Raw genomic sequence first — 16984 nt, 5'->3', positions numbered from 1 at the left:
GGTAAGGACGATGCAGGGGAAGAGTTTGTCTGTCTGCCACCACTGAGTGCTTTGTGGCATACAGCCAGTAAAAGAGGCCTAGCAAGACATGTTCCCACTTCCTATCTGTAAAATGAAGCCCCAGTAGGTAGGGTTAGATAGAAGGAGTTGTCCGTGCACATCCTGAGCTTGGCAAGTCATAGACTCCCAAAGAAGCTGTGCTCTCCCAGCATGCTTGCAGGACTGGAAAAGGCCACAGGGTTCTCAGAACTTGACCAGAGGGCAGCAAGTCCAAAAACAGGGCCTGTGACCTGAGACACTGATAGGAGATGCAGCCAGCAGTGAGGTTTGGTCCACAGGCTTACAACAGAAAATGAAGTAGAAGAATCATGGTGTCTGGGCTTGGTACCTATAGCAGGACATGGCATAAGGGAACAGAAAAGGGAGCCAGAATAGACAGGACGGGCAGGGAACGGTGCAAAGAGAGCGGGTGGTATCGGAGGAGTGTAGGCAGCACAGCAGCGGAGACAGTGCGAGCAGAGAGTGCAGGTGAAGGGGACAGAGGAGTGGGCCAGCGGGGATGAAGGAACAGGCAGGAGAGAGAAAGGTGGAGAGGGGGTGCAGGAGGAGGGAACAGTGCAGCAATAAGAGCAAAAAAGAAGGGGCAGTGAGGGAGATGGGGGCGGTACAGGACTAGGCCACAACACACATGGAGAAAACAAGAGAAAGGGACAAAGGAGGGAAAAAAAAAAACAGTTCAGGGGGAGAAAACACTTGGGGACTGTGTATGGGACTAGAATAAGGGAGAAGGGGAAAGGGAAATAAAGGGAAGAGGAAGAAGGAAGACGGGGTGAAAGAAGTAAAGAGAAGAAGGATGGGGAGGAGGGGCAGGATGGCAGTAGGGGATTGTGGGAGGAGGAGGTGGGCCATATCAGAGAAGGGAATAGTGCGGGAGTGGGACGAGGTATGGAATGCGGTGGGAGCAGCACAGAGAGGAGAAAGGCTGAGAGAAGCAGGTGGATCGTGGTAAGGCAGAATTTGGGCCACAGGTGGGTCAGGACTTGAGGCTTCTGCATAGCTCCCTTCACCTTCTGGATGGAGTCAGAGCAGCTCCCACCTCTTCACAGTACGTGCTGAGACTGTGTGGGCCTTACAGTTCTCCAAGGAGGCAGCTGTCCCCTAGCACCATGGCTTTTCCCCAACCCTGTGGTTCTATCCTAGTACCAAGCAACCCAAGCCATGGAAAAGGAGACTCCGACGAGGAACCAGGTGTCTACCTAGACCTGTTAAGTGTAAGGAGTGTCTACAAGTGATGTCAGTATCTGTCAGGCTCTTGGGCCCTGCCTGCTCCAGCCAAGGTTCTATCAGAGAGGCCACTTTCATACCTGTTGGGAAGCCCAGCTCTCTCTCATCTTATGCAAGCCTCCTCACTCCAAGGTACATCAAAAGCTGAGGTTCAGGTGCCATTCACCTGACTCTACTAAGGGTGACGCCAATCTCCCATACAGACAGGTGGTGGCCAGCACACCAATCCTGTTCTGCAGCTTCCTGTAGGCCGAGAGGAGGAGGAACTAGGAGTGGCTCAGCAGGGTATGGCATCTCTGTGACCTAGTCCTTCTGGCATAAGGCATCATAATCACCAGCCACAGCAGGGCCCAGCCCATCACAAACTACTGCCTCACGTCCTCACCCACAGACACCTGTTTCTTGTTGTGACCTGCAGACCCCTGTACCACTGCAAGTTGGGCTGGCACACACTAGGGTGAGTGGCCCACGCCTAAACTGGCACAGCGGCCTGGCGCTCACTGGCCACACCCGGCTCTTCTAGGTCTTGCTTCAGGAGCTGCATGGGAAGAAGCACCCGATGAATAAATAATCACAACTAGGTCTGTTTGCCCCTGAGGCCCAAAGCTGGGAGGAGGAGGGGTCCCTCAACATGCCTCAGGAACTAGCAAAGGCCACAGAGTTCTCAGAATTTAAACAGGAGGCAGCAGCTCCAAGAACTGATGAGGTTCCAGCCAGGACTCCAGCAGGACAAGGCCCATGAGATGAGATGCCGCCACCCCAGCTCCTGTACTGGAATGAATATTCTTTGCTGTTTTTTAACATTGCGTGCGTGCGTGTGTGTGTGTGTGTGTGTGTGTGTGTCTATGTATGGGTGGGTACCTTGAAAAAAAAAGTTGCCAGAGAACCTGGAGTTGGAGTTAAAGGCCATTGCAAGCCACCCAACATGAGTGCTGGGAAGCAAACTCAGGGCCTCTGTAAGAGCAGCAAGTGTTTAACCACTGATGCTCTCTCCAGCCATGAGAGTGAATATTCTTCCTCCAGATTTGGTATTTACTGCAGCATTTGGCTGTGACCTAAACTGAAATGGAGTCATGATCATGTGAAGATGAGGTCACCAGGGTGGGCCCTAAATCAGTGACCTGTGTCCTTCCACGATGGAGACTTGCTGCAGACACACATACAGGGCAGAAGTCACATGGCAAGGAGAGCAACAACAGAGCAAACGGCCACAAGCCAGGGATGCCTGGAGTCAGCAGAAGCTGAAAAGTCCCTCGTGGAGTCTCCAGAAGATGCAACTCTGCTTACAACATTCTGGCTTTCAGAACTGCATGAATGAAAGCTGTTTAAGCTTCAGTTTGTGGAATTTGGTTTTGTTTTACCGTCGAGAAAACTCACGCCCTTGGAAGAAATGTGGCTGTTAAGTAGGTTAGTCCCTCGGTATCCAGAGATTTACTGAGCATATTTGGGAAAACCTGGGGCCAAAGGACAAGCCTGGCTCAGTGGAAAAGGTGTGGACAGATGCAGAAGGCAACCCTGGACTGGCCGGATCAGGGAAGGAGCCTAAAGCTAGCCAGCACCATCTAGAACTGTTCAGTGAGCAAAAGGTCTTGGGGCAGCAGGGCCACAGCCGAGCAGAGAAGGTTCAATGCAGGAACCCACCTGATGGGTTAAGATGGATATAATATTGTGCTCAGATCCTGGTTTTATTCTCTGGAATGGAAGCTGCCCACATACAGTCTGGGAAGGCTCTCAACTGCGAAGACGGCCTTTTGAAATTAAAAATAAAATGAAGGGAAAATTAAAAAGTATCTGCTTCATACATTTCCATTACAAGGATAACAAGGTGGAGCGGTGGCCATGGAGGACCCGCAGTCATCACTGTGCACCACAACCGAGCCCCCACCATACATCGGGCCAAATGCAATGGCTAAGAATAAATTCCTAAAATACTATTAAATGGCACACCAACGCATCTTTAAAAAAAATATAATAACTTAGTTTGCATTTTACAGCATTTCCAATGGGTCAGGGAGTCCTTGGCTGGGCCCTAATGAGATCAGAGCAGCGTGTTCCTTCCCAGTTCAACCACCAGGCTGGGTCCATGCCACCAGCCTGCAGCCTCTATCAGGATTTGACAGAGCAACTGAGACCACAAACGGTGGCTCATTTGGAGAACAGTACTATGTCACCCTGCAGATCAGTCCACATTGATGTCACAGGGGTTTGTGCCCTTCTCCTCTGCATTACTGTACATCCTTTGAAAGTCACTGAAGCGTGGGGCACACCCAAGTTGTGCCTCCCCAAAGCGCACATGTCCAGTGAAGAGGAATTCCCCGTGCCCTGGCCGCACTGCACACTGCAGCAGTGTTGAGACGTGGCCCAGCCAGTGGCCACCCTCAGGCGCTGGCTGAAAGACCCTGCTCTTCTGCCGGTAGAGCCTGCTCAACCGCAGGTGGATGACAGACGCTTGCTGCTCTGGCACGTGGGTGACATCCTGGATGAAGCCTCGGACAACTGTGGAAGAAGGAGGCAGAGGTCAGAAAATCTAACGGTCACTTTCAGCAATGGCAGGCACACAGCACACCTCACCCTGGGCATGTCCCTGGCTGTCAAAGGCGTTAGAACTGGACCTGAATCTACTCTAGTTACCTAATAGTCTACAGGAAGATCAATGATGAGCAGCAGTCCACAATACTGACACAATCTGACAAAGGTGTTCACTGAGCATCAGCCTCACAGCACACGCTCTTCCAGTAAGAACAAGAAAATAAGCAAAATGCTCAGCACTTCTGGGTCCCTTCAAGTGTCACAGTGCCGCTCAGTGGACAAGAATGGGGGGGGGGGGGGCGGCACAGAGAATGACTTGTATTGTACAGGTACGGGCTGGAGAATAGAGCAATAAGGAGTCAAGATTCCACCAAGTGACAGTTCTTGGCATTTGGATGAGGGTTTGGGCAGAGCCAGCTGGGCCCCAGGTCAATGTAGCCACTATTATGGCAGAAGTTCAGCAAGAACTATCCCTGGTCTTTGCCCAAGAAGATCGCTATGCAAATGTTCTGGCAAGGAGCCTCCAACCCTCAGAAAACATCCCTGACTCCAAAAGGGCTTCCAATCACCAAGCACCTAGATGAAGAATGAGGAGAGCTCTGAGCTGGGGCTGGCACCGGGACACACCAGGCTGGCCTCTGAATGATGTTCCCAGAGCATGTCTAAAAGTTTACTGGGAACTGAAGGACTTCCAGAGTCCCAAGGAGGTTGTGAGCTGCTGTTGTCAGCGCACTGGCGCACACAGAATGCAAGCCCTGACTCTGCCTGCGTGCGTGGTGTGCACTGCTCCCTGGGGTGCTGGGGTGGAGCCAGCTTCAGCAGCTCCAGCAGCCCTCCCCCATACACACACACATACAAGAAATCAACACTGCCTCGGGAAAGCCCTCAGAGCCTGGAAGGACAACCATGGGAACAGACTTACCAAAGTCACTGGTGCAGATGGCCAGGAGGACCTCGGTGTCGCTGCAAGGCCGGCACGGGGCTGGGGAGGAAAGAACAGGGCGGTGAGACAGCCCAGGCGACACTGGCTAATCACAGACCCTCCCCAAACCTGACGCTGAAGAACACGAAAGGCCTGCCTCCCTGGCCAACATCTGAGGACGGATGTCAAAATGAGGCAAAGTCATGGTGAGACCTCTGGCCAACTCCAACCCTACCATGGAGGTGATCAGCAAAGCAGGGGCAGAAAACCAACTTCTGTCAAGCCAAACGTTACTTACTAGTGACCATGTGACCCTCCTGGCTCACAATATAGCAACAATAGCACAAGTTCAGACAAAGAGAACGCGTTCCATGCCGCCTCTATTTACCCTGTTAGCATAGTTCTAAGTAAGCAACAACTCTGCTCATTTCAAAACAAAACAATAAAAATAAAACTGCTCTTACAAGCCTGTCACAATGCAAAACCAACCCCAAAATGAACTGAAACCATGTACAGGTACTACCTCACCAAGACACCCTTCCCAGCTTCCACACCCACAACCCAAAATGGCGTGGGCATCTCAGTGGAAAGCAGCCCCCTACTGCAACATGACCTCCACGTCCCAGATCACAGTCCATCTGCCCTAGACATGTCCTACAAGAACCAAGGCTGAGTGTCTGCACGTGGAGTAGCAATTGGTGAGCGGGAGAGTGGGTGCTGAGTGGGGACATCTATCTGCTATGGCTATGGGGTCTTGGGCTGGGCATCAGTGTAGCCTCTACCCTAGGCCTCACTAAGCCTTGGGACAAGTTATATAGAAGAGCCCATCAAATTGAGTCCTAATGATAGGAGTCAGATTTAAGGTACCCAAAGCCTGGAGCCTGGCATCCTACAGAGAGCCTAGAGGTACATAAACTCTTAGAATGAACTCCCTCAGTGGTCAACCACTTATATAACCCACTTCTCCATGATAGCCATCTCCTGCCCTTCGTCCCACTTCCCCTGGTGTGGAACAGAAACTGTGGCTCAGCAGCTTCCCCACAGGCCATTCAGAGTAGATTCAGGAAGATGGAAGCTAGTTATTTGCTGTTAAGTATGTCTCAAGGCTTGGTCCTCAGTTTCCTGCTTGGGCCCAAGTTCTCCAAATAAACAGAAACCCTATGGTATGAAATCTCGGACAAATTTCCCTGGGGTCAGTCCCCTACAAAGGCTTTGGGGCACCCTTGTCTTGGGGATCCCTTGTCCTGGAAGAAGCCAATGCTATCCACACGCCTGGAGGCCACACAGCTTGACCCTAAGTGCTGCTGACTTGGCCCCCGAGGGAACCAAGATAGCACTCATGTGGATGGAGGGAAAGCAGGCCAAGTGTTTCCAGGCCAGCAGAAGTTCAGAGAAGCCTTATAAGTCCTGAAGGAGTGAGCCTAGACAAAGCCTCAGGGTTTACAGTGTTCTAATCAAGCACAGGTCTCTGCGGACCCTTGGGCTGGGTGTGTCTGGGGCCCTATCATTTGGTCCTACCCCAGAAAGGGGGGTGGGGTGCCTCCCAGCCTGGGCTCTTGCTGACTCACCCACCCACTCACCTGCCAGAACTTTTGCTTCTATTTAGTTATCAGAAAAGGGAGAAGCCACAGAACAAGTACAACCTGTTGGCATCGGCATAGCCCATCAGAAAATCAAGCACTCCCACCCCCCGCTGGCTTCACAGTTCAGAGACTTCTGCTGCAGAGACCTGGTGTAGCCAGATTCCTGGAAGCTGCAGTTTGCTGGTCCCTTGGGTGTCCACCCTCAACCTTGGTTGCCCTGCAGCCCTTTCCTTCCTGTGATATTTGCTTGGGTCACCACAGCCCCCACCATTGTGGGGTCACCTGAACCTCAACTCTGAAGCTGCTGAGGTGTGTGGCTTCTGCAGCATGCTGCTCATCCTCACTCTGAGTAGGAACCAGCAGCTCATACTGGATGTGGGCAGGAAGGGTTGGTCTGATCTGGAACACAGGGCCTGGCAGTACAGGAGACCTCAGAGCCTAATTTTAAGAAACATTAAGTTCAGAGCATGGTGCTCTGGGAAACTGACCCTGGTTGGCGCCTGACTGGTGCCCACAGGCAGGTATTGACTGACTCCAGTCACCACAGCCCACCTGAGGGTCCCCTTCAGGAGGAGGGGCAGCAGAGGTTAGAGAAAAGGTCGAGCATCCAGGCCACACAGTGCTGGGAGCTGGAGGCAAGGGTCCCCAGAAGTCACCCTAGAACGCCTCTGAGTGGAAAGTTATCTGAGCTGAACCAGGGCAGCTCCTTCCAGCGAACAGGAGCTGAGGGGCAGTGACCCCAGCCATATGCAGGTAGCCCAAGTCCCTGCCTAAGTTTTGCCTTCTCTGTGAGCCACAGGTGCTAGGATCTCAGCTGTCAGCTGCAGAGAACATGTGGAGAGAATCCACTTCAGCTGTGCGTGACCTGGCTCACATCTCAGGAGATGCCCTTTTGTCAGGCTTGGCAGACTGCAAACCTGCACCAGCCTCGACGAGCTGGTGCCATGAGGAGTGGCAACTGAGCTAGTGGCCCATGCGAGGCATCCCTGTTCTAATTCTGAGCTTCAGTTTTGCAGAAACTCAACGTGGATGCCAAGAACCTCAATCTAGAAAGAATTATTAATCAGAATCAAATTCATAGCAGCTGAAGAATGTGCTGGTTGCAAATGCTGGCATCCCATTTCCTGGGAGCCACTTTGGAAATCAAGCAGGAAAGTGAGTGAAAATAATCAAATGAGGGGGGAAACATTTAAAGGCGCCTCCTGGGGACACCTGAAGAGTCAGGTGAAGGCTCAACCTGGGTACAGTTGCCAGGAGGGAGGAAAGCAAGGCGAGCAAACACAGCTGGATGCTAGGAGGGACTGCACACTCGTAAGCTAGACTAACTGGTGTGTGGGCAGCACTGCCTGATGAGGACAGACATACAGTTCCAAATGAGGACACATACAGTTCCAAAGTGAAACCTTACGCACCAAAGCCCTTTAAGGTCCCTAGAGCACCTCGTGACAGGTGGTAGGTACACACTGTTAAATCAGGAGCAGAGAAGCGGGACATACTTGGGCAGAGCGGTCTAGGAGCCAAAGCCTGCCTTCTGCAGTGACCACCTCCACCAGAAGGACAATGACCCCAGGGTTCTCTGACCCCTTCACCCCAGCAAAGAAGTCAGTGAACACCACACCCTTCTTTATCCAAGGCTGAGAGATGGTTAAGATGAAAAACAATCACAAGATAATTACAGTGGCCTGAGAAACCACCAAGGCAGAGGATGCAGAGCTCCAAGAGCAGGCCCTTCATTCTTCAGCTTCCAGGGTGGGATGCTACTGTCCACTTGAAGACATGACCACCACCGGGCAGGGTGTCGCACAGCTTTAATCCTGGCATTCTCGAGGCAGAGGCAGGTGGATCTCTGTGAGTTCTCAAGGACAGCCTGGTCTACATGGCAAGTTTCAGGACAGCCAAAGCTACATAATAGAGACCCTGTATCAACAAAACAAACAAGGACATGGCCTTCAACCCTCACACCATCAGGCCCAAACTCTGAGTCTACCAAATGGGCCTGGGCAGTGGAGCTCCATGCAGCTTCACAAGCCTGCCAGCAACAAGGAGAGTGTAATAAAGAGGATACGCAGACATGCTCAGAAGCACAGGCTCTACCCTGTGAGCCTGTGAACAATGGCGATGAAAAGTTCCTTCTGCCTACCTCTTCAGCTGTGTATTGGAAATGCCACTGTTGCTACCAACCCTCTCAGTTGACCTCTCCTAGAGTTCCACAGCCATGGCCAAGGTCATGAGCCCACCAGGATGGAATGCAACCAGGACCCACCCCAGCTGTACCTGTCCCCTGGACCAGACAGAATCTCACCCTGGCGGGTCACCCCATAGTCATTTCTCCAACACAGCTGGGCCAAGGGAAGCCTACAGATGGAGTTTTATGTGTAGTCATATGTAGAGCCTTTACTGTTCTGCCAGATTTCCCCAAGCACCGGAGGTAGTGTCACTGCCCAGACACCCTGAGCAAGGGCACAGGGGCAGCAGGTGCAGGACAAGCAGCCAAATCCAGCATCACCTCTCACATGGCCCATCTGCTCCCCTAGAACAGCACTATACCCTGCTGCTCTGGTCTTTTCCGTTTTGACGCAGCTCACCGTCAACTGTGTAACCCAGTGGACATGAAGCTGTAAGCACTGCAGTGGGCCTATCCTGGAGCAGCGGCAGGCTCCCTCCTTTCCGGGGGGAGCAAGGCCCATCACACGCACATGGGTGCTCCCCACACAGATTCGCACACATTCAGCGCTACTGTCTGGGTTCCACGCCATGGCACCACGGTTCTCCTGAGTCAGCACAAATGAAAACTGATTCATCTAAGAGCTTGTCTGCCTCTGGCACAACCACCCAGGTCAGGTACGCTCTTCCTTCTCTGGCTGACACTGACTTAGCTCTGGCTTATCTCTCATTTCTGAAACTGTACCAACGCCAGAGCAGGAAAAGAGAGAAAGCCTGACACTGGCCATAGAGAGTTGGGAGCTGGCCCAGTCTGAGCAGGACAACAGCCAGCGCTAAAATTCTACATAATATACCTACTTATTCCTCAGGCACCATCAGTCAGGAGTCTCCATTCCAAAGAAAGCCAAATGTCCGGTTGAGGCCATCTCCACCCTGGGGACTCTGGTGGTGCTCCCTAGGAAGGGTGGTTGGTGCCCAGCCGCAGGTGTCACAGGTCTCGATGCTTGCTCCCAGGCAAGGCTAGAGTTGGGCCAGAGCTCAGAGCCACCTCAGCCCGTCTTGAGGTCTGATAGTCACTGTGCAGTGTCTTACACTGGCAAGGTGTGCAGAGTCACTGCAGGTTTAATTTCACAGCCATCCAGGCCGAGGAGGTGTATGTTTCAGGACAATGGGGGAACCCTCAGGCTCAAACAGTAAAATCTTAGGCACAGGGATAGCATAGCATTTTTCCTGGGACACTGCCTCGTCTGAGGTCCTGTGGCCTGGAAGGTGCATGGAGTACTGAATACAAGACTACTGCTAAATGCCTATGCCAGGGCTCCTGCCTTCCTGAAGCCCCAGGAGAGCCCGAGGCCACTCAGCTGACCCTACAGGTCTCCCTCCCTTAGCCTGGAAGTACGGACATAGAGTCGGCAGGCAGTAAAGGGCAGAGAGAAGAGAGGGAAGCTTTGGGGATCAGTCACCCTCGTCTATGACCAAAGAACTAAGACCCTGATGGATCACAGCACAAGGAGCAGACCTGCCTTACCCTGATGCAGGGTCCTGAGCTGAGAGCTCTCTGCTACCCACCACAAAGCCACGCAATTATTGATGCAGTTTGTCTGTCACACACAAAAGCATCTGCTGTGTCAAACAAAAGAGAGAAAGCCAAGTCCACAGCTTCGGTTTTTAGGCACATGTGTCACCTCATCTGGCCTTCGCTCAGTCTTGGGAAATGTGTACTAGAATCTCATCATCAATCGCTATCTGAAGCTGACACTGCATCGGTTCCCGAGGCTGCCGTTCTGTCCCGGGGTCTCCTCCCAGCTCTACCTACCCCAATCCCTAAGGGTACCTGGCTACTTACTCCCTTTCTCAGTCTCAGACCCTACCCAGGTACTTGCTGGTGTCTCCATGCAGGAGCCTCTCCACCAAGCTCCTGGCTCTGTCTTGTGGAGATGGAGCTGGGTCAGCTGTGGTTTTCTCAATCCTAGTCTATATCCTCAAAAGCCTCTGGAATGCCATGGGTTTATGCTGTTCTGCTCCCTACCCAAAACTATTTCAAGGCTACAGCAGACACCAAAACCCCGAGCCAGTTTGTGGGACAGCTGGAAGGAAAGAAGCTCCATCCTAAACGAGCTTTACACAGTACTTTAGGGACTGGAGCCGTAAGGCATTATCAGGGAACACAGCCTCCTACTGCCTTAGTTCTCTCAAGTGAAGAAGCTCCAGGGGCCTGAAGGTACACCACGAACAGAAGTCTTCTTACAGGGAGCCTTGGACCAAAGAGGCTGCATTTAGTTTTAAGGTCCAGTACTCTTCCATCTTGCAGTCCCGCAGTGGGACAAAGGGCTCATGGGACCAGCCTCCCATACTAAAGCCACAGACAGGAATGTTTCACAGAGGTGAACTCGGGAGGGTAAGAAAAAACTAGTAAGACTAGGTGAACCTCCAGCATTACCTGAGAGAAAGCGGCAGGACAGGTTAGCTCGCCCAAGCCAGCCCTGCACAGGGTACTCACCAGACATCACATGCAGGTCCAGCCCCCTCTGCCCACTCAGCAGCTCGTACTGGAAGCCTGTGGTCCTCCTGCTGATGTCCTGCTGGGGCGTTGCCTCTACAAACAGGCCTCCCTGCCCCAGGCTAAAGCACTGCACCTGGCCAGGCTCACCACTGATGTCCCGCACCAACAGTCTCAGTTCTCCAGTTTTTTCCAAATAAATATTGGCCCCCGAGGAGTCTCTGAACGGCTTGATGCACGCAGTCAGGTTCTGGGCAGCTGAGAAGGTGTTCGGCCGCAGGTTAACAATGAGTGCTCCAGTCGGGTACATCCACTCCACAGAGCCTGCTGAGCAGCGCAGGTACACCTGCTCCACCTCCTTGCTGTGTGCCTCCCTGGTCAGCCCGCTGTGGGAAGAGGGGACAGGGTCAGCCAGGACCTCACAGCAGAGCTCCCACACCCATCGGCACGCAGACGGCCTCACTCAGGAGGCACTCACTCACCCCCCTCAGCTCCCAGTGGACCAACTCTCAGAGTAGAGCAAGGCCAGAGCTCTGACGGCCAGGCCAGGCCGTGCTGGCTCCCCAGACCTAGATAATCCCCATGCTTCACCCAGTGCACCAGGGTTTTAGTGGGCTCCTAAAAGGCACCAGGTTCCAAGGAAGTTACTGCCAAGCATGACGTGGGCATTCCAAGGCAGCAGCAAAGCAGACCAGCGGGACCGCTGCACCAGCCACGGTTTCAAACCCCTCAAGGGAGTAAAAGGTGAGGATAAACCTTGTGTATAGAGATGCCATGTCACAACCTGCTCCAGAGAGCAGCTTCCAAAGCAGCTAGAGGGGTTGGCCACACAGAGTAAGAGATTTCCATGTTCCTTAAGTTCATTTTTAAACCTGAAGCTTTGTATCACCAGTCATATTTTTAAAAGTAAACCCAAGTGCCATTAACGCAGGATTCATTATAAGAGCAAAGGAAACATCCCTAGGGTAGTGGGGGAGGGGAGAAGTCTAAAGAACAAGAAGACCTTCGGATGGGATTCCTAAAGTAATAAGGGTCCTAAAGTAATTTGGCCTCACAAATGCCAAATAAAAGGGTGCGTGTAGTATGCTACACCTTTGTGAGGCAGCATTGTTTTCAAAATAATCGAAGCTGCTGAAAATGCAGTAGTTTCTCCTGCCCAAACTATAAAGCAAAAGTCACCCTGTTGCTAAGGTTATGTCATAACCACAAGTGGTCTTGGAAAGAAACCAGTGACTTCAGCTAAGAGTTCTATTACAGGAGTTTGGTTCTGATCAGATCTCAGACAGGTTCACCCACATTCTTAGGATTTTTATGCAAAATAAAAAGGCTATCCCCAGGACCTAGCCTGAGCGAGTTACCAGTTACCAAAACTTTTCTGCAAAGGAGAAAATGTATAACACCCTTTACTACTAGTGACTCATGCTTCCGGCCCCCAAAACCTCATTTTGTATACAAGGGCTACAATAGCCTAAGACTGTAAGTCACCCCACAGACCACATCAGAGAGAAGCATTGTGGGTGAACCCCTCTTGACCTGTTTCCCACCCCCACAAAGCCCTGGGCCAGGACCGGGCAGCTAGCAGGCACAACCCAAGAAACACATGTAGAACAAACTTACAAATTATAGTCAATAAAACTCAGACGAGTTCACCTGACAGCTATGAGGGGATGGGCATATTACAGTATTATGTGAACATTAGACTAAATGGTGAGTAGCTGATACACATGGCTAAATCCTAACTGTGTCTCTCTCCAGCATCAAGGGGCAGCTGACTCGTGCGCCAGAACAATCACAGCCTCAACTCTCTTCCATGTAAAGCACCAGCATGAGGTTTTGCTTGCTGAGGGTCAAGAGGGAGTGACTTCACTGGAGAGGTTCTCTGGGCCTCAGTGGTGGTGGTGAGCAGCAGAGGAGGACAAAGGGAAAGACTCTACCCACAACACAGGCAGGGCAGAAGGAACCCAAGGGGACAAGAGGCCAGCCCACAATGCCCAGACCAGGGCCTGCCATCATGGCAGCCACAGGTACCGTGTGGTGGCCCCTGTATTAGAAAGGAGAACATGAGGGCAGAGCACCCACGGAAGTGAGGTATCTGCTAGCTCACCTCCACTCAGGCCTCACCAGCTAAGGGAAGGACTGAGTGTCGTTCCCGCGCATGCTTGGATCAGCAAGAATACCACTAGCAGCTTGATACAGAAGCTTTCACATCAACACCAGTGCAATGTTCACAGCCCACGCTTAGACAAGTAGGGACTAAAGCAAAAGGTCCCTCAGCCGAGGACTAGACGGATTTTTAATGATGTCAAGACCAGTTATGCAGGCTCCTACTAGAATACCTAGTACCCTAAATCTTGATTTCAAATTTACCCAGCATCTAAATTAAAGTCCATCCTAATGACCACTGAGCAACAGGGCCTCACCATCTTCCTAAGATGCAAGTGAGACACCAGCTACACAAAATAGAGCGACCACATTCCATGCTCTGATGAAGCTCTAATACAGACAAAACTGGTCCTAGTCTACACCATAAAATTGACAGGGAGGATCTGATCATAGATTCAACTGAATAGAGGGTGTGTGTGTGTGTGTGTGTGTGTGTGTGTGTGTGGCAACACAATGTCTTACATATGCTGGAAAAGTACTATATCACTACAGGGTATCACCAGCGCAGTGTGGTTGGTTGGTTGTTGGTTGGTTGGTTGGTTGTTGGTTGGTTGGTTGGTTGGTTGTTGGTTGGTTGGTTGGTTGGTTGGTTGGTTGGTTTCAATCAGCAAGGCTCACTACCCACATAAACACACATTTTAATGGCTTTGTGAGACACAGATAAGTTCCAGATTGGTGTGAGCAGGACTTGTTCAGGTACACTGTTCATACCCATCACCCAGATGCCAGGACAAGACAAGGGTCTCTAGAAGGACCCAAGAGATCCCAAAAAGACCTTGGATCTCTTGGATCCAGGAGAAACCAACAGGCTCTGTCTGCTGCTTCTGCCTTTCAGTTCCTACCTTGCAAGACAGCCCAGGTGTGACTACACCTGCCATGCTCCTGCTGATAACAGTGACAAAGTTTATGGTCCACCTTTATGACACTGGCTAATCAACTCGGAAAGATAAAGGGATTTCAAATTTCCCAACTTGATTCCTCGGAAACACCTAGAGCCCGCAGGAAACGCAATGGCTAGTGCTATGGCGAGCAACTCCCTTCCTACCAGAGCTGAGACTACATTGTGAGGCTTGCTCCACCCAGCAATTTGTTGTAGGCTGCTTGAAAAAAAGCAGTCATCCACACTGGAGTAGCAAGCAGCCAGCATGCTGGGCAGTGGTCAACGCATCTGTGAGTGCGCTTACGGGGGAGGGCAACGGCGGTAACACAAGGGGGTCCCATGTGTCCTCCCGCCTAAACCTACTCACGGCGCCAGATGTCTTCGGCTGTGCTCTGCGGGCTGGGCTTCGGCAGGGGCCCTCAAGGGAATCCCAGAACAGGGGTGAGTGGTTGGTGACGGGGGAGAAGGACCAGGCAGGCACTAGGATGACCAGTTACTGGGGCATTTCCCACTGCCTACACGTTTGGAGGCCCCTGGCCTGGCTCTGGAGGTGGCAGGGGAGAGAGGGAAGCCAAGGGGACGGGTAGTCAGCTGACAAGGCCCAGCCTCGACCTCGGGGCGCCACCCCAGCGGTCACATGTATCATGTGGTGGTTACCTGGTTACCTGGAGGAAGGCATGAGAGTGGACCACAGAAATAAAGTGTCTCTGAGTTGTCTCTACTCAACCCCTCACTAGCTGCGTGGCGGCCACCCCGTCGAGGTGGTCTTTCAGGCACAGAGTCTTTCTGGGAACTTGGAAGAAAAGCGAGCGTCTGGAAACCCCATTCAAAGGGAGGCGTTCAGTTTCTGGTTTTGGTCTGCTGGAACAGGGCACCACAAGACTGAGGTTAGGAAACACTGATTCAGCAGGGCAGAGGTGAGCAGAGCGCTCCCGGCCACCTGGAAAGAGCAGCCCCGCAAGGAGCTCCGCATCCCAGGCTCGAGGGCAGCTCTGTTGATGGCGCCAGCGTTGCCGTTGCCGAGGCCAGCCCTCCCCCAGATCTCATCTGCCCTTGCCTGCCCCAAGCTCTTGCCAGTCAGCCGCGATTTCTGCTAGAGAGAACAAACTCCCGGAAAGGAGGGAGCTCTCGGAAGGCAGCGCTCAGCCCTCCAGTCCAAGCCCTCTAGCAGGAGTTCAGTGAGGGTGGGTTTTGGTCTCGGTGGTTTCCTCAGAAAGTTAGGCACTGTGAGTGTACAAGATAACCACCGGTGTCCCGCTGACGCAAATCCGGGGCACCGCTCAACATCCACCCTTCTCAGAACACCCTCTTCACCAGAATCACCCATCACACACATCGCCCCGAAGAGCCCTGTACACCGGAGCCTGCGCCTCCCGGGCCTCCGCAGGCGCCCTGCCGCTGGGACGAGCGCACCCGACCCCCACCGCCGTCCCAGCCCACGTTTCCAGCGCGGACCCGCAGCAGCGCAGCGCGCTGGGCAAACCGCTGAATTGGCAACTTGCAGCGTATGAAAGTGGCTCTGCAAAGAGAGGGGGCCGGCCGCTGTGCCAAAGTAGCTCGAAGTCCTCAGGAACCCCGCCCGCGCGCACTTGTGACTTGTGCTCCTCTCCACACGTCACACTTCAGTTAAAACAACAACAAAAAGTCCTTGGCTGTCATCGCCGATGGGGACGAGCGGGGGGTGTCACAAGAACCCCGCGCCCGGCTGCCAAGGACGGCTTGACCTTCACCGAGCGGGCGCGGGGCCCTACCCCGCCGCCTTTGGCCGCGGGCAGGTGTCCACCCGGTCTCGCTGCCCTACAGACACGGCTGGCGCTGCTGCCCACACGGGTCTAGTTTGGACCCCGCGCTCTCCGCGCCACAGCCGCCCTCTCGCGGTGCACGGACTCGGCCCTTCCGCAGGAGTCAGGAATCCCAGGCGTTGGGAGCACCGAACCCGCAGTCCACGGAGCTCAGGACACCCGCTAGGGCAGCGATACGCGCGCGGAGAGTGGGCGTCCTCCGAGCCTGCCAGCCCTTTTGTTCTGAAACCAGGGCTGGGGCGGGGGGTCACCGAACTTGGCCAGCAGAGCGTCCCCACCGCGCCCCCACCATCAGCGCTGCAGATCGCAGCCGTGGGCTCCGGGACGCGTCCACGGTCCACGCTGGAATCGGCGGCGCGACTCACCTCCCCTTCCAGCTGCACAAGTCGCTGGAGTACTGTGCGCTCGCGCCGCCCAGCAGCAGCAGCAGCAGCAGCAGCGGCGGCGGCGACGGGGGCGGGCCGGGCCCAGGGCCCGGGGACCGAGGCCACCGCTGCCCCGCGCGCCTCCGGGCCGCCCACACCGCACCCCGCATGCTCCGGCCGGGTCTGCGTCCGGTGCGCGCCCGAACCCACAGAGAAGACTCCCGAGACGGTGCGGCCGGCGTGGCTCCGCGCGCGGGGTGATCACGTCGCGCGTCCGCTGCCCATCCCGGCTCGCCCCTCGCCGCCCACCACAGGAGCCGCCCGAGCCGCTCAAGCTGCAACCAGAGAAGCGCGCCGGCTGACACTGGAACCTCTGAGCTGGCAAGTTCCCGGCCCCGAGTCTGGCTCAGCTGGGGGGCGGAGCCGTGGAGCCGCCCCGCCCCCGCCCGAGCTCCGCCCCTGCCTGCCCTTCGGCTGGGGCCAGCGGTTCCGCCCTGCGCGCCAGCTCACTGGTCTGCGCCCTGCCAGCTCAGGCCTAGAACGCCCTGGTGTCACGCCGCAGATGCCCAATGGGCAGCGTCTCGTGGCACAGGACGCAGGAAAGTGTGTGGGACAAACGAAAACACTGCAGAAGGGAGCGCGCACGAAGGAGAGGAACAAGTCCGGGAGGAGGGCTCAAAAAGGATGGGCTTGCGGAGGGGCCTAGGGGAACTGTACCAGGCTGCTTGAGGTGAAGAAACCTGAGACTGAGTGTTTGTCAAGTCAAGCCAAGCTCCCGCCAGCAGCCAGGTTC

General features: G+C 54.0%; 1 protein-coding gene across 1 annotated transcript; it reads right to left on the bottom strand.

Annotated features, from left to right (window-relative positions):
• Positions 1-3236: 3236 nt before the first annotated feature.
• Positions 3237-16579, bottom strand: Metrnl (meteorin like, glial cell differentiation regulator). The gene is made up of 4 exons (XM_055592680.1): positions 16192-16579; positions 10982-11367; positions 4736-4795; positions 3237-3780 (listed from the first exon to the last, which is right to left on the bottom strand). Exons 1-4 carry the CDS (start codon positions 16359-16361, stop codon positions 3464-3466), a joined length of 933 nt encoding a protein of 310 aa, XP_055448655.1. The 5' UTR covers positions 16362-16579; the 3' UTR covers positions 3237-3463.
• Positions 16580-16984: the final 405 nt, after the last annotated feature.

Source organism: Psammomys obesus, unplaced genomic scaffold, assembly GCF_907164565.1.
Source record: "Psammomys obesus unplaced genomic scaffold, mPsaObe1.curated_primary_1811, whole genome shotgun sequence".
Classification (NCBI taxonomy): domain Eukaryota; kingdom Metazoa; phylum Chordata; class Mammalia; order Rodentia; family Muridae; genus Psammomys; species Psammomys obesus.
Note: the sequence above shows the minus strand (reverse complement) of the source record. Positions and strands in the feature narration are given on the sequence as shown.

Bases quoted from the DNA above. Each gene is read 5' to 3' on its own strand.
- Metrnl (XM_055592680.1), bottom strand. From the start codon at position 16,361: ATGCGGGGTGCGGTGTGGGCGGCCCGGAGGCGCGCGGGGCAGCGGTGG. The intron at 11,368-16,191 runs GTGAGTCGCGCC...CTCTTCCCACAG, and splicing joins TTGTGCAGCTGGAAGGGGAG to CGGGCTGACCAGGGAGGCAC. The intron at 3,781-4,735 runs GTAAGTCTGTTC...CTTCTTCCACAG, and splicing joins CATCTGCACCAGTGACTTTG to TTGTCCGAGGCTTCATCCAG.